Consider the following 22,807-nt stretch of genomic DNA (forward strand, 5'->3'; position numbering starts at 1 on the left):
AGGTCAAAGTGTAAATGGCTCAAACTTGGAGGGGCGCCCTTATAATTTTTTCTAAGTTAAATTTCAAACTAGTTTTGGCATATTAGTAACATATTGGCTTTTCATATAAACTATCACAAGAAATGGGCTTAATGGTTCATGTAAAGGCTATTGACATCTCATGCGAATGAGCTGCCAGGAGCAAAAAGAATTGTTTTTTTTTGCTTGCAGGGATTGCCTCTTCATCCACTGATTCAATTAACAAGCAATCTATATTTGATATATTTGTCCCAAAACATGGATTCTCATTCAGCTGCATCTATGGATGCACAAACAGAACAGAAACTATATTTTTCCATCTTCATCGAAATATGTTCAATATTCTCCTACTCGATGATTAGAATGAAAAACTTTTGGTCCTGGACATCAATGCACAGCAAATTGGCATTGATGGAATGCACAAGTTTTGGCATTGGAGGTAATGGAAAGAATCGAAACTATCCATACCCTTAGGGCATGGTCTGGGTGATAGAGAAGATCTCTTTCCTTGATGAATGAATTGAATTGTTTGAGAGCATTGCCGCATCTGCTTCGGTCTTCTCCTCGGGTGACACCATATGGAAAACGAAGAGAGGGAGGTTTTCCTGTCAAAAGATGAGCAAGAGAAAGATGAGATTTGGTAGGGCTCCGACAGGAGGTTAGCGTGAGAGAGATCTCGAAAGGAGGAGTTTTATTTACCAACAAAAAGGGTTTTCCCCAATCACGGAACCTTTGGCCCGGGATATAAGCGATAAGATAAATCATATTTAAAATTTGATTTAGTTGCCATATAAATCTAGAATTAGTTGCCCACAAAAACTCTTTTTGTTTTTTCCGATCTTATTCGATAAGGTAGTTTAACTTCAACTATATCGTTATATCTCTTAGCCTAATTCTGAAGTAGCTCAAGAAGTAGCTCAAAAAAAGAGAAACCAAATCTGGAAAAAGGGAAGATATGGGAAATAATGGTTTCAAGTTTAATTTAAATGACGCCTTTAAAAAGAAAAAAAATTCGTAAAACTCTCCAAATATGTACTATCCCATGTAAGTTAAAAACCCATAACGGTACAACGAGTCTATTGCAACTTGCAAGAGCTAAATTACTATCTTCCTGTAATGTAACCTATGAAAATTAAATATTTTTTCATGCTTTGACTATTTGGTGATCTTCCTTATTGAACATATTTTGTATTGTAGACATGCACTTCTATTTAAAGGGACAATGCAAGTCAAGAATTTACTATCCTATGATATCTTAATCTTGAACCATCTGACCTTAAATTTCATGAACAAAGTCTCCTGGGATTGAAAAGATAAATCACTTATCATTAAAAAGGTGGAAGATGTAGTTGATGAAACACATAATATTTTCATAAGTCTCTTTGTGATCTCCAGACCTATCCAATGCTTAAGAAAGGAAATACACAAGATGACATCTAACTCCTTCCCTTTTTTCTTTTTGTTTGATCAGAAGAAATGATGAGGTAAGTAGCGGAGTTTTTTTTTAGATAATGAGCCTGTGGCTCGGTGATCTCCTGATTGAGGCTCCGCGAGCTCGAAAGAACCCTCACCGGTAGCTGATTTTACCCTAGCTACTAAGAAAAATAAAATAAGAGAGGCCGACCTGATAAAGATTTGCATTGAGTATCACATCCCTTAAAGCTTCACTCTAGAGTTGCCTGAGACTTTTGGCTGGTGACATTACATAGGAATGATGAGCTCATCCTTTATGAGGAAACACTAAAGAAGGGATAAAAAACTTTCTATTTTGATCCTTTTTGCCAAGCTCCTATCTTTGCTCTACCATTTGAAAGTAGAGATTTTGCTATCTATAGTGATGCCTCCTTAGAGAGTCTAGGATGTGTTCTGATGCAGCACGGGAAGTTGGTAGCATATACCCCCAGACAGCTAAAGTTGTACAAGCAAAACTATTCTACCCATGATTTGGAGTTAACTGCAGTAGTGTTTGCCCTAAAAATTTGTAGATATTATTTGCACAGAGTTCTATGTGAAATTTTTCTCAAGTACATCTTCACACAAAAAGAACTAAATTTGAAGCAGAGGAGGTGGTTAGACTTGATAAAGGATTATAACTTGACCATCAATTATCTCCAAGGCAAGCAAATATAGTGGTAGATGCCTTAAGCAAAAAATCATCAGGTGGTATAGCAGCTTTGATTATCTTATAGAAGTATATTCTATAAGACTTAAAAAGACTAGAACTTGAGGTATGATTGAACAATTTAGAATCCCCTGCTTGCTACTCTAAAGATGCAACCTACCTTGATTCAGAGAATCAAAGAATCCCAAGGAGATGATATAGAGCTATAGAGGATAGAAAAAGGGTACAATCCGCTATGGCATTTTAATTGGGAATTCATGAAGATAGGTCTTAAGATTTGGCAATACCCAAATAATGCAAACTGAAGAAAGAAATTTTGTCTGTGGCTAACAACACTACCTACAAGTACGTCCTACAAGTACTAAAATGTTCAAGGATTTAAGAGAAAATTTCTGATGAAATGGCATAAAAGGGCAAATAGCTCAGTACATTGCTCAATGTTTGACTTATTTGTAGGTAAAGGCGGTGCACCAATTGCCATCAGGACCATAGCAACCTCTCTTTATTCTAATTTGGAATTTGGAACATATAGCGATGGATCTCATTCCGGGTAAGCAAGGACTCTTACAAAAAATGATGCTATCTGGGTGATTGTAGACCAACTGACAAAGTCAGCATATTTCTTGCCCATCAAAGTCGGTTTTTTATGGAAAGGCTGGTCGAATTGTATATTAACAAAATTATAAGGCTTTATGGTGCTCCTATCTTTTTTTATGTTTGATAGGGATACATGATGTCTCTCAGTGTTGGACGAGAATGCATCAAGCTATGAAGGGTAAATTAGAATTCATTATAACCTTTCACCCTCAGACAAATGGATAGTCAAAAATGACGATTCAAACCTTTCAAGGATACATTGAGGGCATGTGTATTGTATTTGAAGGGATCCTAGCATGAGCACTTATCTTTTGTGGATATTCCGTATAACAACTATCAAGCTATCATCTAAATGGCTCCCTTTGACGTACACTCTATGTGGAAGAAGATGTTGGACTTATATATATTGGGATCATATTGGCCAAGAAAGATACTGAGACTAGAAATTATTTAGCATATGGTGGGCAAGCTTCAAGCCATCAAAAGTTTTAACTCAAAGTCAATAGAGGAGTTATGTTGATAACATAGTTATAATTTTAAATGCATTTTCATAAACCATTTTTCTACCATTTAGCGATAACATAATTCAAAACATCGCTCACAGATATTCATCCTATGATCATTTTATACATGTGATAGGGTCATATTTCATAATCGATAAAGATTCTTCTTTCGTATGCTAACATTATACCCATTGGCAAGGCTGTATTTTGTATGGATGCTAGCTCTGAGTGTCGATCTTTCCAATTCTGGAGATCATACATAGGTCTCTAAGAGCCTTTGAGATATTTGCATTCTTTCTTAAGACATACATATAAATCGACGAAAATTACTAAATGACATGATCAGATTCATATTTTATAATAAAACTATTTTGAAAAAAATATTCATGAACTATTTTTATAAATAAGAATAATTTTTATTACCTATGTTGATCCATAATTTTAAGTAAAACATGATATCTTCACAATCAAATCTTATGCAAAGAAAACATAATAATTTGAAACATAAATAAAGTGTGTAAGATTTACTTGTCTCTTTTGTCTTATATTATCAAACTTCGTTAGGCGACTCTGCTAGACCTATTTAAAATATTAACAACATAATTAATTTTTATTTGATGAATTTAATGAAATTAAAAATAATACGAGAAGACTTGATCGGGCGTACGGTGGTTGTGAGTAGGTTAGGTCTAGACGATTCGTTCCATAAATCAGACTTAATCAGAGTCAAGGTCAATCAACAAGGTTTATCAATTATGGAGGTTTTAGGGACATTCAATAAGATTAGGGTGATAGGTCCGAGAAGCGGCCTGAGCACTAGGGCGGTTCACAGTCTCTATGCAGAGGTCAACCCGAGGTCCATTGGATGGGCAATTGGGATCCTCTTAGGGTTCATAGGTCTTTTAAAGAGAAAAAGAGGGAGATTAGAGAGAAGAGAAGAGAAAGAAAATAAGAGAGAGAAAGAGGGAGGAATGAGTTCTCTCTCTCCTCCTCTTGTTCTTCTTCTTTCTTAGCAAAACAGATGAAGAAGAAGGCGGCCGGTGATTGACCATGGTGGTGCAGTGGTGACGGCAGCCGACAACGGTGGCAGCTGCAGAGAGCATCTATCAATGGCCAATGGGAATAGCAATGCTCGGCCAAGATGGAGAAAGAAGAAAAGAGGGCAGCGCCCCTAGCTACTTCGATGGTAGCCAACTCATCCAAAGGGAGCGACGATGGGGGTGTGGAACTCATCGGCGGGGGTTGGAGGCGGTGGAGTTTGGTTGAGGAGGTGGGTTCTAGAGGATTCTGAGAAAAGAGAGATGATGGTTCTCGCAATAGGGTAGTTGGAATAAGAGGGAGATTCGGGAAGTGGCTCTCGGTCAAGGTGGCTCGCCGGTCACCGGAGAAGGAGGAGGAAGCTGGGCTGTGAGTGGTGAGGGATCAATCGAAGGGGAGGGATTTATATAAAAGCCACAGGAGAGAGAGATAAACTTGGACAAATGGTGGCATTGACCGGCCATTCGTTGGTTGCAACAACCCATAATGATCGTTGGCCGTTAACACCAGCTCCGCAGAGTTCACGCCAGTCGTGCCTCCTCTACTATGCCTCAATGGTGGTCGTTCGAGCTGATTGGGCAGAGAATCATGATCCTCTATTTCAATCCATTTTTTTTAATTTCAATCAAAGTCGGCTGGGCCTGCTGACTTTGGTCCAGATTAGGCCCGTTTGGCCTAATTCTTACATTCTTCCCTCCTAAAAAAAAACCATCATTGAAATTTGACATACCTTAATTCTCGAACAGGTATTTGGTTTTCATATCATCTTCTCCCAAGTAGCCTCTCTCTCTCTCTGAGTAATTGCTCAATTGAATCTTTATGTATAAGGCTGCAAATGGGTTGGGTTGACCCGTGACCCAACCCAACCCGACCCGCTTAGACCCGACCCAACCCATTTTGGAGGACCCGTGAGGCCGGTTAGGTCCTAAAATTGTACTCGTTCTATTTTTTAAGTCAGATTTGGGTTTATTGAATTCAGATCCAACCTGACTTGACCGACCCAATTAAAATTTGGATAATTTCAGATTTTCAATCCTACGACCCAACTTGATCGATTTGAACTGAATCTGTAAAATTATTTGGGCCTATGGGCCGCTGGTACAAACTGCTTAAAATTTGCTGGCCATTAGATTAATATCTAACGGTTGATTCTATAACCAATTTAGATAGAAGATTAGGGCAATCCCCCAAATCCAAAGTCCTCCACCTGCCCACCATTCCCTCTTCGTCCCCAAAATACTCCATCTCCTTATATCTCTCTCCCCTAATTCTTCCCCAATCTCCCCACATAAAGAAACCCTAATCATAACCCTAGCATGGATCTGGTGTCAAGATGCGTCTAAGATCGTGCTCTCCTGGTGACGTATCTTCTCCGAGATCGCCCTCGCCCTTGTCCTCCCCCTCTCCATCCTCTACCTCGCTCACATCTACGTCTCCCACCTCCTCTTCTCCAAGATTGACCGCAATGAGGACACCCTCGATGATGTCCCCTGGCTCCCCCTCCAAATCCAGCATCCTCTTCTGCCTCTCGTTCGAATGGTTCACCTTCCTCCTCTTCAAGGCTGCCTACCTCCTTGCCTTCCTCATCCTCTCTATCCCTTCCACCTCTGTCGTCGTCTACTCCATCACCTCCATCCACACAGCCAAGAAGCTCTCCTTCCCCAAGCTCCTCTCCATCTTCCCCAAGGTCTAGCGCCACCTTATGGTCACCTTCATCTAGGCCTTCCTCCTCCTCCTCGCCGACAACATCGCCTCCCTCTTCGTCATCATCCTCATCATCCTCCTCCTCGGTCCCATTGTCGTTGACACCGTTGCCGCTATCGACGATGCTCGCCGCTCCCTCGACAGCCGCCCCGCCCGCCTAGCCGACTCTGCTGGCATCGTCCATGGATTTGCTTGGTTTGGAAGCTCCATAAAGTCTTCACTTGTTCTTCAAAAACAATACCTAGGACCCAGACCTGGGGTTGACCCGGTACCGATCCGGACCAACTCAAACCCGAATAGTTGGGTCAGGTCCAGGTTATATAAGAACCTGATCCGACCCGAATGACCCATTAGATCAAAAATTATAGTCATGGATCCAACCCGATCTAGCCCAATCTTTTATTGGATCATGTCTGAGGCCAAAATTAAAACCCGAATAAGAATCTGAGTTGGGTCAGGATCACTTATAATCCAATCCGACCCATTTGCACCTCTATCTATACCTGCAATAACACGTCGTCTTAGAACTTGCTCTTTCACGTCAATGTCAGCTCTTTCACGTGAATGATTCAGATGGCGATCCTCAGTCCCAGTACGGTAGCTCTGAATTTTAAAGTTGCAGTTCTTGGGTTTATGAGTATTAGCAACACTCAATGCATATTTTAATGGCATGATTCTTGATATTTTAGTGTCAAAGTTGATGGATATTTTGACACTTAACACTACAGGAAATGTGGGAAAAGCCGACCCTTTTTTGCCGACGCTATTCACTAGCGTCGGGAAAAAATACCCCAAGCGCCACATATCCTCACGCTTCAAAGAAGCGTCGGTAGCTTCCTCCTCTCCCGATCGATCCCTAGCCTGGAATCCTTTTCCGCCTCTCCGCCTCCCTGAGTACCCACCCGATCGAGCCCTAGCATTTCCGCCTCTCCGCCTCCCGATTCTCCCTCAAGCCTCCTCCCTCCTCTCCGGTTCATAGATCGAGCGTTGCCTCACCTCCGCTCATATAACTGGTGGTTCATAGCTCGAGGCTTGAGCCCTAGACTTTCTCCCTCACCCCCTGAATCCTGATCATATAACGTCGGATAACTCCGTGATGATAACCCTAACCGATCCCACCCTGCTCCCTCTCCCCCTGCTATAAAAGGACCGTAAGCACACTATACAAAGTGATATATCTTCTCCGTCGCTTGCTCTCATCTCATCATCTTTCTCGATCTCCGCGGATGGCTGCGAACTCCATCCTCGCCAACGGCGGCAAGGGGCCGTCGCCCGGCCGCCTCGCGGCGGTGTACAGCGAGGTGCAGACTAGCCGCCTCAACCACTCCCTCCCCCTCCCCTCCGTCGTTAGGGGACCCTTCAAGATCGTGGACGGCCCTCTGAGCTCCGCCGCCGGGAACCCCGGTATCTGTCTCCCCTGTTTTCTCTCTCCCCCTTATGACTTGATTGAGATCTATATCGATCGATCTGAGGCCAATGATGGTCTGTGTTTTGATTGTCATGCTTGTGACGATATCGATTGCAGATGAGATCAAGAAGCTGTTTCCTAATCTTTTCGGCCAGCCCTCCGCCACGCTAGTTCCGACGGGTTCCGCTCCTTCGGAGATGGCTGGGAGTCTTAAGGTCGGAGTGGTGCTCTCTGGAGGCCAGGCTCCCGGTGGGCACAATGTCATCTCTGGGATCTTTGGTGAGCGCTTCGTTTCATTGTTTCTTTTGGATTTTTACCCCTTATTGATTGATTGATTTCTTTCTATATCCTTTTGTGGTCATGGATGATTTTTTTTTTGGTGTGCTTTTGGTTGATTGTGTGATGGATTAATTTCTTGGTTTCCTCATCTTTTTTGTCGTCATGGTAGATTACTTGCAGGATCGAGCCAAGGGGAGCACGCTGTACGGATTCAAGGGAGGTCCAGCAGGGATCATGAAATGCAAATACATGGAGCTCACTTCAGAGTACATCTATCCTTATAGAAATCAGGTATCTGGCTCGCCCTAATAGTTCTGGATTAACCAACCGCATCTTTCTATGCTACAGGGTTTATAGACCGTTTTCCCTCTTCTCTCTCTTGAATTTCACATTAATATACTATTCACACGTGCTTACCTTGATTAGACAATAATCTTATGGGAAAAAATATGTTTGAGGAATGATGATGCTGATTTTTCTAACCTAGTTTTGGATAGGAGTATTTGTGGTCTTTCTTTCTTGCTTGCTTTTTAATAGATGTTTAGCTTTTTTTGTTACTGTTGTCCAGAATCTGTAAGTTTAAATAGAGAAAAAAACTGAAGAAAAAAAAAAGAGGATTAGTCTGTGCAAAGTAAAGCTTATGGTTTGTAAGGAATGCCATTGTGCCTAAATATTGTACCTAAGTATTATGATGCCAATAAAATACAATAGATTTGCTCCCTGTTGTTGGTTTGACACTGTGAGGCTCAGTTGCCTCCAATAAGCTTGGTGATGGTTCATAATGATTGGTGATGCACTTGCAAGCATTTCTATTTAATCCTCTTTTTCCAAGCATTTCTATTTAGCACTACCTTTAGATAAAACAAGTGATGCACTTGCAGTTGTGAATATCAAATTTGGATCCATTTGATAGTTTGGATTTTTTTTTTTTTAACAACTGGCTGTGAACCTAATGGCAAACTTTTACCTTTCTTATCATGATTGGGACTGGCCATGATTGTTTTAAGTTGGCATGACATGTGAGTATTGCTGTGAAAACCAAAGGGGCTAGATAATAAACATCGAAGAAGTGTGAATTATTGGGTGCTTTTATTGAAATGAAAAGTAACATACATTGGTTGGAGAGGAAGGGAAAATATTCACTTCTAGATTGCGAAAGTTATTGTTTGAACGTAAAATTCTTTGAGAAGGCAGCACGGAAACTAAACTATTAAAGTGTATATGGAAAGACATGATGTATTTGTAATCAAGGTAAAACTACGGAGTATCAGAAACAAATGTACTCTTGCATTATTCAACATAGTCCTCAGATAAAATTTGCTCATCTTAACATTCCATAACGGTAATTGTGGTGGTGCTCCATATTTGTTCATGCCTATTTGTGCTAGTGGTTCTGTTGATACAACACCATGTGCTATCATGCTATGAATGCTAATCAGCTGTTTGACTGTTGAGTTACAGTCTAGTTGGTGGCCTATGCATACAAATATTTAGCCAGGTAGCACCCAGTACGTTGATTCCTTGCACACTTGTTTCATGCAAGCATTTACTTAAACAGTAATGACCTTTATGTAGTTTATAATTGCATCTTTTTTTTTTTTTTTTGGAAGTAAGTTATTTGACTTCAATTTTGTGGTTTTGATATGAAAATAGGGTGGATTTGATATGATCTGCAGTGGAAGGGACAAAATTGAAACTCCAGAACAGGTGCTTATTGTCTATATGTATCTACAAATACCTCTTGAATAAATGCAGTATCTATTGTGAGCCATTTTTACCCTGTTTATTGATTTTAAATTTTCATTCTTCTCATTTTTTAACTGACTGATGCTCTCTTATGTTCATATGCATCAGTTTAAGCAAGCTGAAGAGACAGCCTTGAAACTTGATTTGGATGGACTTGTTGTGATTGCTGATACTTCTACTCGTAGAGATGATGATGCCGTCGACCCTTGAGACCTCGTAGACTGTTTATTTAGGAATTTGCTATGTATGTTTTTAATATTTTTAAAGTACAATGTAATCAAATATGATAATATGATTAGCTTTTAATAAAAAATTTTGTTTGTGATGTGACTTTTGTGATGGGATAATATTGTGTGTTTGCTGTGCTGGAAAAATTTGTTTTATAAATTTGTATACAGGTTTCACATTTCTTTTTATGATTTTTTTTTAAAAAAAATCTCTATTGCCGACGCTTAAAAGCGTTGGCAATAACATTATCCCGGCACAGGCGCATAAGAAGATTTTAAGCCTTTACCGACGCTTTCAAGCGTCGGTAAAGGTAATCGGATATAAAGCCTTTGCCGACGCTTTAAAGCGTCGGTAAAGGTAAGGTAACGCCGACGCATAAAAGCGTCGGTAATCCCATGCACACCGACGCATAAATCCTTTGCCGACGCTTAAAATCGTCGGATATAAAGCCTTTGCCGACGCTTTAAAGCGTCGGTAAAGGTAAGGTAATGCCGACGCAGGCGAAAAGCGTCGGAACGAAAATTATCCACGCCCACCTGCCCGACAGTTTCGTGACGCTTTTGGACGCGTTGGATTAGAAAGTACTGACGCTTATAAGCGTCGGTAAAAGCTCTAGAAAGCGCCGGAAAATACTATTTCTTTTGTAGTGTAAGAACATTAATGCCAAATGTACCTCATCACTATCTACAAGAACTTGATATCACTAGTTTCATCTTTTGAGAGCATGTTTGCATCAAGTATCAATTAGTCACCAAAAGTTTAAATTTATTGCAATATGGCCTAATCATCTATCTGGACTCTAACACCGTTAATGGTGCATAAAAAAGACAAAAATACCCTTGATTCAAAGTGGTTGTCTTTTTGTCATTGATCTACATGCACAGATATTAAAGTATTCCATCCTTTATAATCCATCCACCTATATAGATCATAAAGCATTCCATTCTCTTTCATTCATCTATCTACATAAATCTCAAAGCATTCCATTATCTATCACTCATTTACCTGCATAGATTTTAAAGTGCTCCATTCTTTGTCATTCATTTGCTAGCATAGATCTTAAATTACTCCAGCCTCAATCATCCATCTACATGCACAGATCTCAAAGAACTCTATTCTTTGTTATCAATCTACCTGCACTAATCCCAAAGCACTATGACTATGTTCTATTTTTCTGCATAGATCTTAAAGAGCTCTGTTCTTTATTATCCATCTATCTACACTAATCTCAAAGTACTATGACTATGATCCAATTTTCCGTACAGATCTCAAAACTCTTTGTTTGTAAAGTATTTGCATGCACAAATCTCAAAGTGCCACATTGTAATGAATTTAAAGTTTTAGTGGCTAATTAATACATTTTAAACTTTTGAGGTCAAAGTGTAAATGGCTCAAACTTGGAGGGGTGCCCTTGATTTTTTCTAAGTTAAATTTCATAACAGTTTTGACATATTAGTAACATAATGGCTTTTCATATAAACTATCACAAGAAACGGGCTTAATGGTTCATGCAAAGGCTATTGACATCTCATGCAAATGAGCTGCTAGGAACAAAAAGAACTTTTTTTTCTTTTTTTGTAGGGATTGCCTCTTCATCCACTGCTTCAATTAACAAGCAATCTATATTTGATATATTTGTGCCAAAACATGAATTCGCATACAGCTGCATCTATGGATGCGCAAATAGAACAGAAACTATGTTTTTCCATCTTCATCGAAATATGTTCAGTATTCTCCTACTCAGTGATTAGAATGATTATTCTCCTACTCGGGATGCTGGCTTCGAAAGCTCCATTCCTAGAACAAACTATGATAAAAAACTTTTGGTCTTGGACATCAATGCACAACAAATTGGCATTGATGGAATGCACAACTTTTGGCATTGGAGGTAATGGAAAGAACCGAAAAGCACTTGGAGACATTGGAAATTTTTTCAGGAAGTTTAGTTACTTCCTAGAACGTCTAATACGTTGCTGCTAAGGAGGTATAAATGATGATCTCTATCATTTTCCCCCTCAATGAACCCATTTTCCTTGTATCATAATGTCTAGTCATGGACTGAATGTTATTATTAAATAAAGATTAATCATTAAATTTCTTGCGTGCATTGAAATTTCATTTCAGGCTGCTTGTGGGATTGTTGATGAACCAAAGGATCTGGTTCAAGATATCGATGCTTTGGATGCTGAAGATCAGTTATCCGTGGTGGGTTATGTAGAAGACAATTTACCTATCTTAGCTGACAAGTGTTTGCTCTTTCTCCATTTAGTTTCTCCATTGGGCACGATAACTGAACCAATTCAACATGTCTGGACACAGGGATTGTGCACAACATTAAGTGAGATTTCATTCCCTGGCAGCAGAGAGTGAGCTGAAGGTGGTTTATAAGAAGTATTCGAGCCCTCAATATGGAGCTGTTGCATTGCATCCTCTTGCAAAGAAACTGCTCGATGAGCCAAAGGCAGCTTCAACATGACTGGGTTGTTCAACAACTGGGTTGGATACTGAGTTATTATTTTTATTTCATTGTGGACTTTGTACCAAGTTTTTGAAGGAGGGGGATGCATAGAGGAAAGGGGGATTGGCTGAAGGCAGATCATCTTGCTGATTATAATGTTTGTTGTGTGCTTTTGGGTTCCTACTCCTTTCTTAGGAGTATTGGCCGCCCATGATATAGAGAAGCTTTGTATTTCAAATGTTTGATGTGTATGGGGAGGAAGATGCACACAATATGTGAGAATAATGGGCTGAAGCCGGCAGTCCCACGTGTATGGGGAGGAAGATGCACACAATATGCGAGAATAATGGGCTGAAGCCGGCAGGGACTGCCGTCTTCAGCCCATGGCGCAAGCCAGAACAGAGGATCACGATCCTCTGCTCCAGTTTTCTTGGGCGAGACGCGAGCGGAGGCACTGAGACCATTTCGGAGCCGCCCCACGGCCGCTTGAGCGGCTGCCGATCACGCTCAACCGCCATGGAAATCACGGCGGTGAGCCGTTCAAAAATGTTTTTCTATAAATCCCCCCTTCCTCTGCCACCGAGCCACCATCTCCAAGCACTCTCCTCCCACTCCTCCCTCCTCCTCCTTCTCAGGTGGTCGGCGTGCCACCCCGGCCAAGCTCCATCCAAAGTTCTCCACGATTGCTCTGTTCCTTTGATTGCTCCCTATTTCGAGCGTTGTCGCCACTAGTCGCCACCGGTTGAGCAGCCGCGGCCGAGGTCCTTTGCCTCCGTCGATTGCCGATGAGCTTCCCTTCCATATTCTTCTCTATTTTTCATTTTGTAAAGTTGTTCTTCTTCCTCTATTCTGGCCCCAAACTAAGACTGTCTCGGTTTTCCTTCCCGCTGGTCGTTTCCCACTTCTGCTGCCTGCCACCGCAGTATCCGCCGCCTCTGTCACCGGTTCCACCGTGCCGGACCTCCGGCCACCCAGGCCTGGCCAATGCCGGACCTTCGAACATCACCTCCCTCTCTTCCTTCTCTTCCCGCTTCGTCCTTGTTTTCTCAACGGGTTGAAGGAACACTCTTGGGCCGTGTCCACCACATTTTGGGCCAAGTGGGAAAAAAATGATGAAGATTCCCTCTATTTATCCAATTGGGCCGTCTCATCTACTTGGGCCGTGTTGGGCCATTTCATCTACTTTGGTTGAGTTTATCCAATTGGGTCGTGTTGGGCTGTTTCATCTGCTTGGGCCGTATTCATCTATTTTGGGCCCTGTTGGTTCGTGCCCATTGTCGGCCAAATTTGGGCCCAGCAGGCCATGCCCATTGTGGGCCAAATTTGGACTCGATTTAATCATTTTGGGCCTTGTTGGGTTGTGTCCATTGTGGGCCGAGTTCAGGCCCTATTCATCCTATTGGGTCGTATCTGTTGTAGGTCGTATACCTATTGGGCCTTGTTCACCCTGTTAGGCCATATCCATTATGGGCCAAGTTCAACCCTATTCACTCTGTTGGGTTGTGTCCATCATGGGCCGAGTTCGGGCCTTATTGTCCTGTTGGGCTGTCTATGGTGGACCGTATTTCTCTTGGGCCCTGTTGGGGCCTATTCATTCATTGCGGGTTGTATCCTTTTGGGCCTTGTTGGGCCCTATGCATCTATTGTGGGCCCTGTTGGGCTCTATATATCCATTGTGGGCAAGTCTGTTCAATTTGGGTCAAAAAAAGAGAGAGAGAAGGAAAACCCTCTTTGTCTCTCTTTAATTGACTTGTGGACTAGATACATTGATTTATGCAGTCGACCCAGGCCAACTTTCTCTTTTTCTATTTTGGTCAAACTGGATTGAATAAGCCAAGCCTCTAATTGGACCTAACTTAGTGGATTCAGCTCGAAACTAAATAGATCAGGCTCAAAAACACAACTTGCCTTAGATCGTCTCTCTTTCTCTCTCTATGCAAGCCCACATTCTGATTAGATCTAGACATCTCCCCAAATGGTCGACCCGAACCACTCAATCCAGGCCCGTGATTAGCATCAGATCAGGACTTGGACCAAGATTCTCTCTCTAAGCTTCTTTCTCTCTCTAAGCCAGACCTAGGAATTTTAGTTCAAATCCCTGGCTTCCTTTTTACTCGGATCTAAGTTGATCCCTAGGTGGACGCACTGCACCGTCTTGATATCCGGACGGTAGACTGGTCCATTACTTTAATCCCAACTAGTTTTGACTACTTTTTGATCTTTACCATTGAATCCTCCTTGCTCGAATTGACCTAGCCAGTCGAGCACAATCACCTGACCAACCTGATATGTTTATAACCAACTCCACTCTCTATTCTTTCAAAAGTGAATCCATACTCGCATCCCCATATAACCAATACCTCAATAGGTAGCTCATTCAACGGAAGATTGGCTTTGAGTCAGTAGCACGCTTGGAATACTTTTTTTCCTTTGTATAGAGTGTGGTCAACCTAGCTGGACTTCCTTAACAACTTCTTGGGCCTTGACTTTGCTAGAAGAACAAGTTGAGGTACAATAGGCTAGATAATAGGCTCACTTCAAGCTGGGATCCTCCGTGGTGCATGCTTTGCACCGCAGAAGACAGTGCATATTTGGAATCTCGAGAATGGATGGCTGCCAGACATCATGCTGGCATGCGAACACAATGGACAATAGCTATCCATTTCTAAGATGGGCGATTTGTCGCCCATGCAAACACATATTGTAGAGGTTTTAAACTCACCCTCTTCATGCTCCGAAATCGGAAGGAGTCAGCTGTGAAACTAGGAGGGAAGAGAGAAATGCTGATTAGACCCGATTTAGAATATGGACTGGGTTTGGATTGGCCCAGATTCCCCATCCAACCCAATCCACTTGTGGCTCCTGCCATGACTTTATTGTGATCAAAGAAATGATGAAGAGGGGTACATGAAGACAGGAATATGACGAGCTCGATCGGAGGCGCATTGTACCTTTTTGGAAGTCCTAATAAACTCCTGTCATAGAGAGACAGGAAACAGGGGCAATAGAAAAGCATGGGAACTCGTTTAACACAAATTAGTAGCTAGATTTTTTCTGTAGTTTAATTACAATGCAAGAATATATTTATCTCTCCGTTCAGAAATTTCCTGCATGGACTGCTTAATTCAGCAAATTGAGAGTACTGCCACCATTCTAAGTTTGCCGTGGGAAGCCAATTCTTCCTATAATTCAACTTGCACAAGATCTGTCTCACCGTTTGCAAGTGATCTCCACACATAAATGAAGAATGTCACCGAGTATAAAAGGGCAGGTCCTGCTAAGAAGTTGGGTCCAGAACCCAGGGAGAAGGTCATTACCTCCGGCATTTTCCTGTCCAGCAGGAATAAAGGCGCCCGTGCCCATCTCAAGCCACTCCACCCCAGTACGTACCATAAACCTTGTGGCGTAGGCATTCTCGTCCAGGATTTCTGCCTTCGCAGTGATGCTCAGATCAAAAAAGAATGTCCTTCTAACCTCTTTGCAGGAAGCCACAAGACTTAGTAGTTGGTGGCCAAACTGGAAGTCCTCGGACTCCCTTCTGCCCAAGGAGTGAAACATATCTAGCAGCTCAGAATTAGCGAGGCTGAAGTACACTTCGCAGCGGTCGAATTCTGGGAACCAGAGCCTGTTGACTGCTATGGGCGTGCGCCTGTAACGCCGCTCAAGAAATTGGTCGCTCGACCACCACCCCCTGGGGAGTCTGCGTCTGTATGTCTCCCTGACCTTGAAAGCCAGGGCCTCGATGATAGCCCCGGATACGGATTCAGGGTAGAAGAAGTCGCATTGGAGGGCGTCTTCCAGCTTTTGGCGTGTCAGGTAAATGAAGCGGATGAGGCGTTCCAGGTGCAGTTCCTTGGCAGTGCAGTGGTCTTCTGGTTTTGGGTAGTGTGTCTGTCACGCCCCGAGCCCGAGGCGCGGCAGACGCCGCACGCCCGCACGCCCGCACGCCCGCACGGCGGGCCGCACAGGCGTGCAAGGCATCGGATCATATCAAAGCAAATACAGATATTCAAAACTGACATAATTATTTAAATTTATTCAAAAGCAGTCTTACAAAATTTCAAATAACATATGCTTACGTAAGTCAAATACTTTAATCAATCAAACTAAAGGACCAATAACTGAAGGAATCGTCGGAAAATCTAACGCACTCCTCAATCCCGTGAGATCAAGCCTCTGGATCTGAAAAAATGGAGAAAATAGAATAATGAGCTACACTAGCCCAGTAAGCAACAAAATACCCTAGAGTGGGGTCAGAGCATATCAGATCAAAATACAGGATAATGTCTGGAATAAATCATAAATAACATCGTTTTGTTGTTTTCAAAACTTATTATCATTTTTTCAAAAACTCTTATACCAGAATCTCAACATAATAGGCTACGGCCACGTAACCCAGTGGCATGGGTTGCACAAGGTGCCAAACACCACTATTATTAAGCACCGGTGGTACGGTGTCCAAATACCACTATTCTAATCACCGGTGGTACGGTGTCGAAATCGGTTCCTCACAGATACAAGTCGACAGGTCCAACGTATAATCCCCATTGGCGGGGCCAGAACAGAACAGAACAGATCATAGCCATGCTGAGAATGCATATATATATATAAAAATATATTTCATGGATTTCAGAGCATATAACATGATTTTCAAATAAAATTTAACTTGTCTGACCCATTTTACTGAATGCAAAACATATATCAAAACATAATCAGTTTATTAAATAATTCAGAAATCACACTTGAAGTATTAAGTTACTTACATCTTCTCGCTTGATTCCTACTTCAGATAGACGGATCAGGTTCACCTGTTTAAATTTAATTAATTCCTTATTAATTTCAGAGCTAAGCAAAATCCAAAAATAATACTATTGGTCACGGCCCAACAGGGTCCAGAGTTGGCCCATAATGGGCATGGCCAGATAGGGCCCATATTGGGCACGGTCCAATGGGCCCACATAGACCCAGCTAAATAGGGCCCCCAAGGTTGGCTTCTAATTGGTTTATTTATGCAATAAAATTTATTGCAGGGACTAATACTTAATTACAGGGTACTGTTCTATAATAAACTTTAGTGGAGGGACCAATCAAATATATTTGGGGAGCCTTATGTAATAATCTTTCTTATAGGGACCAAACATAAATTACAGAATATCCTTTTTGTGAAATAATATACTGGCAAGGGCTTATCTACAAAATTTCATTTATTGGCCAAATGGGTTCGGATTCCGGGTTCGGGTTTGGGTTCGAGTTTCGGGTTCGGGTTCGAGCTCCGGGTTCGAGTTCAGAGTTGAACTGGGTTTCGGGTTTGGACTGAGTTTCAGATTTGGACTGGGCCCACAAAAGGGTACGACCCAAATAGGGCCCGGACTAGGCTGAACTAGGCCCGATTTGGGCCCACAAAAGATTATGGCCCATCTGGGCCCAACACTATTGAACTGGGCCCAAGTTGGGCCCACAGTGAACCAGGCCCAAGTTGGCCCAGTTCGGCCCACGATGGGCCTTCATCTTCCCCAAACTCCCCATGGACAGGGGAGATGGGTACCAAGAGAAGGGAGAGGGGAGAGGGGAGAGGGGAGAGGGCTGGCTAGGTGGCCGAAGGCCACCCCTCGGTTGACGGCCAGCCGGCCGCGGAGGCGGCCGGCGGCCGCTGCGACGGCTAACGGGGAGGAGGGCAACCGAGATGATCTCGGTTTGTAGGGGCGAAACAGAGGAGAAATCAAAGGTAAATGGCAACGAAATGAAGAGCCAAAGAAGAGGCCTACCGGTGGACGATGGAGGCGGCGGATCCCGGCCGCAGGTGGCTCAGTTCGGCGGTCAAGTGGCGGCGATGGCGGTGGGGCTCTCCGACAGGAAGAAGATTTCAAAACAGGGGAGACTCGCGACGGGGTTTCGGACAGCGCTCGGCCGGGAGGGCACGCCGGTCACCAAGGAGAGGAGGAGGAGGGAAGGAGGGAAGAGGAGGAGGAGACGGAGGAGAGGGAGGAGGGCTCGGGTGATCTCCGAAGGAGGAGGAACGGGGGTTTTATCACCCCATTTCAACGGCTCTCCGTTGCGGGAATTGCGGCGGAGGCGAAATCAGCGGCCGTGCGTGCGGCCGCGAGGTGGACGCGGGACGACCGCGGTGCAGCCGCGGGATGCCCGCGGCGTCTCTGCGCCCGAAGAAGAAGGAGGGGATCGCAGACGCGATCCCCTGCTACGCCCCTTCCAAAAGAGGCGTTGGGCTGAAGTCGGCTAGGGCTGCCGGCTTCAGCCCAGTATCTCACATTCTCTCCTCCTTAAGAAAATTTCGTCCTCGAAATTTGAGAGATCTAGGCCTTTCAAATTTAGAAATGCTCAGCCTATTGAGTAATACAAATCCAAGTTCTCATTCTCCTCGGTCAAAATCAGTGATAGATAGCTTTAGATCAATTATCAAAACTTTCATATAAACTCGCAAGATTAACACTCGATGATAATTAACATAGATAGCTTTAGATGATAATTTCAGTCTGAGATTAACTAAAATCTCAGACTGAAATTATCATCTTGATGCATGTTCACTCGAGATCGGATCAGGATCGATTCACAATAGGATTGATTAAAATTAGTTGTGTTTGGGATAGAACTTGAAATAAAATGAATTTGATGCTCATATTATGGTAAGGAGCTGATCCCACAATAGATAATGACCAACCTTAGAGTCAAATCATTATATTGCTAAGAATATGATTCGCAAAATGAACATGTACTGATGATCATTAGGTAGCAACGATTTATCTCAAAAATGATTTGCATCAAATCACAAAAGCAAGTCTGGAAAGACAAAGTATTGATACTATGATTCAATATGCCGCAAAGCTTTTAACTTAAACTTATAAATCATAAGATGGAAGCAAATAATGCATGGTTTATTCCGATACTTAACAAATTAGACCATATTTAATCAATAATCAACCAATCTTGGTCATGATATCCTCAAATTTTTCTTAGCATACCCAAAAATAGCAAAGTCTATCCAAGAGATAACATAATCTTATCATGATTGACCTGAGAATCAATAGCATACACCTTCCCTTATTAACAAAATCTTTCATTATTGAACAACATAGTCTTTCATAATAACATGTTACCAAAACACAGTCAATATTTTTGACTAGTTTAAATTGACTCAGTCCATCATACTTTCGCTGCGCAACTCTGATCAATATTCTCCAAAATTTCTTAATGATCCCAGATCATCAACATTTTTTTCTTTTTTTTTTTTTATCCAAGCAAAATTTTATCCTTGCTTTCCAAGTACACTAGGTCATGATTAACCCTTGAGATAGTTGTCGTATTTGTCCCATCGTATAATCAAGTAATCATATTCTAGATCCAAATTTGAACTAGCCAATCCTAGTTTCCCTTGACAATTCCATTATACAAGTTAATATTTATTCTAAGCTTTGTTAATTAAAAGATTCTAGATTAACTTACTCAGGAGCTTACTCAATCATCCCGAATCTTTTCTTTTAGGCTAAACTTATTTGGGCCTCTCATAAAATCCCACTTGCATTTCTCATATGGTGATACAAAATCCACAATCAACTCACAGCCTTGATTAATAAATATTTAACTCACACAAATCTAATAATCTGGTTCAAAGATTTACAAGAAATTCCTCCAAGATATAAGCTCTATGATTTTTCATTGAGATCAATTCCTTAAATAAGTAAAATATTTTTTTATTTGCAATACTGCAAACATTTCGGAATCTTGTAAACTACTAGACTTAGAGAATCTATTCAAAACACCACAAACTCATTAACTATTTCATCCCTTTAATAATAGTTCCCATTTTTTTTTAATATATATATTGCAGATAAAAGAATCTACTAATAACACAATGATATCCATATTGATCAAAATCAGAAACACTATACTTTCCAACGAAATTTTTCATTAACAAGAAAAACCATCAAGAACTTTTCCAAATCAAAGAGGACCTATTTTCGACCAACCCAAAAATATTTTAATACTCTAATATTCTCAAGACGTACTAATTGACTTCCCATCAAAATACCAATCTTAATTGTAAAACGAAAAGATATAAAATTTCAAGTCCCAAGTAGAGCCAAAGAAGAACTCTTGAGTCTCATCCTTAAATATATTTTACTTATATATAACAATTTCATGTTTGATCCGACTACATATTTTAACCTCGAAGAATATCATAAAATCTCTCCTAGTTCAAGCATTAGACAACTTCCTATGAACGAAACTTAACTTGCCACCAAATAATTAACTTCAAACTAGAAGTAATATCCACAATACCTGATATCAAGTTGAACTTCAAAAATAATTACATTGCACGATAATATTCCATGATTAACATTCCTTCACTTAATTTAGTCAAAATCTAATTAATCATAACTTGAAATACAAATTGCTCTACCAAGAATACTCTCGGAATAGCTTATTCACACTTCGGTTACGACCATAATTAGGTTTCATTCTAATTTTAGCATTTCAAAATTATGATAAAATAACTCAAATTTATCAATAACAAAAGCAAATAAATGCCTTCGTCTAATGGCCTAATGTCTACCCATCTCTCAAACTTTCCGATGAATCCTAAAGATCCTAAAACTTAAGCTCCATCTGACTATTTCAAACACAATCCCTAGGAATCTGAAACCTGAGCTCTGATACCACCAAATCTGTCACGCCCCGAGCCCGAGGCGTGGCAGACGCCGCACGCCCGCACGGCGGGCCGCACAGGCGTGCAAGGCATCGGATCATATCAAAGCAAATACAGATATTCAAAACTGACATAATTATTTAAATTTATTCAAAAGCAGTCTTACAAAATTTCAAATAACATATGCTTACGTAAGTCAAATACTTTAATCAATCAAACTAAAGGACCAATAACTGAAGGAATCGTCGGAAAATCTAACGCACTCCTCAATCCCGTGAGATCAAGCCTCTGGATCTGAAAAAATGGAGAAAATAGAATAATGAGCTACACTAGCCCAGTAAGCAACAAAATACCCTAGAGTGGGGTCAGAGCATATCAGATCAAAATACAGGATAATGTCTGGAATAAATCATAAATAACATCGTTTTGTTGTTTTCAAAACTTATTATCATTTTTTCAAAAACTCTTATACCAGAATCTCAACATAATAGGCTACGGCCACGTAACCCAGTGGCATGGGTTGCACAAGGTGCCAAACACCACTATTATTAAGCACCGGTGGTACGGTGTCCAAATACCACTATTCTAATCACCGGTGGTACGGTGTCGAAATCGGTTCCTCACAGATACAAGTCGACAGGTCCAACGTATAATCCCCATTGGCGGGGCCAGAACAGAACAGAACAGATCATAGCCATGCTGAGAATGCATATATATATAAAAATATATTTCATGGATTTCAGAGCATATAACATGATTTTCAAATAAAATTTAACTTGTCTGACCCATTTTACTGAATGCAAAACATATATCAAAACATAATCAGTTTATTAAATAATTCAGAAATCACACTTGAAGTATTAAGTTATTTTCATCTTCTCGCTTGATTCCTACTTCAGATAGACGGATCAGGTTTACCTGTTTAAATTTAATTAATTCCTTATTAATTTCAGAGCTAAGCAAAATCCAAAAATAATACTATTGGTCACGGCCCAACAGGGTCCAGAGTTGGCCCATAATGGGCATGGCCAGATAGGGCCCATATTGGGCACGGTCCAATGGGCCCACATAGACCCAGCTAAATAGGGCCCCCAAGGTTGGCTTCTAATTGGTTTATTTATGCAATAAAATTTATTGCAGGGACTAATACTTAATTACAGGGTACTGTTCTATAATAAACTTTAGTGGAGGGACCAATCAAATATATTTGGGGAGCCTTATGTAATAATCTTTCTTATAGGGACCAAACATAAATTACAGAATATCCTTTTTGTGAAATAATATACTGGCAAGGGCTTATCTACAAAATTTCATTTATTGGCCAAATGGGTTCGGATTCCGGGTTCGGGTTTGGGTTCGGGTTTCGGGTTCGGGTTCGAGCTCCGGGTTCGAGTTCAGAGTTGAACTGGGTTTCGGGTTTGGACTGAGTTTCAGATTTGGACTGGGCCCACAAAAGGGTACGACCCAAATAGGGCCCGGACTAGGCTGAACTAGGCCCGATTTGGGCCCACAAAAGATTATGGCCCATCTGGGCCCAACACTATTGAACTGGGCCCAAGTTGGGCCCACAGTGAACCAGGCCCAAGTTGGCCCAGTTCGGCCCACGATGGGCCTTCATCTTCCCCAAACTCCCCATGGACAGGGGAGATGGGTACCAAGAGAAGGGAGAGGGGAGAGGGGAGAGGGCTGGCTAGGTGGCCGAAGGCCACCCCTCGGTTGACGGCCAGCCGGCCGCGGAGGCGGCCGGCGGCCGCTGCGACGGCTAACGGGGAGGAGGGCAACCGAGATGATCTCGGTTTGTAGGGGCGAAACAGAGGAGAAATCAAAGGTAAATGGCAACGAAATGAAGAGCCAAAGAAGAGGCCTACCGGTGGACGATGGAGGCGGCGGATCCCGGCCGCAGGTGGCTCAGTTCGGCGGTCAAGTGGCGGCGATGGCGGTGGGGCTCTCCGACAGGAAGAAGATTTCAAAACAGGGGAGACTCGCGACGGGGTTTCGGACAGCGCTCGGCCGGGAGGGCACGCCGGTCACCAAGGAGAGGAGG

The 22,807-nt window shown here is 41.9% G+C and overlaps 1 protein-coding gene across 1 annotated transcript; it reads left to right on the plus strand.

Annotated features, from left to right (window-relative positions):
- Nucleotides 1-7,087: 7,087 nt before the first annotated feature.
- Nucleotides 7,088-9,687, plus strand: LOC120112786 (pyrophosphate--fructose 6-phosphate 1-phosphotransferase subunit beta 1-like). The gene is made up of 5 exons (XM_039132673.1): nucleotides 7,088-7,386; nucleotides 7,508-7,669; nucleotides 7,839-7,960; nucleotides 9,323-9,376; nucleotides 9,524-9,687. Exons 1-5 carry the CDS (start codon nucleotides 7,209-7,211, stop codon nucleotides 9,623-9,625), a joined length of 618 nt encoding a protein of 205 aa, XP_038988601.1. The 5' UTR covers nucleotides 7,088-7,208; the 3' UTR covers nucleotides 9,626-9,687.
- The last annotated feature ends 13,120 nt before the right edge of the window (nucleotides 9,688-22,807 follow it).

Source organism: Phoenix dactylifera, chromosome 1 (assembly GCF_009389715.1).
Source record: "Phoenix dactylifera cultivar Barhee BC4 chromosome 1, palm_55x_up_171113_PBpolish2nd_filt_p, whole genome shotgun sequence".
Classification (NCBI taxonomy): Eukaryota; Viridiplantae; Streptophyta; class Magnoliopsida; order Arecales; family Arecaceae; genus Phoenix; species Phoenix dactylifera.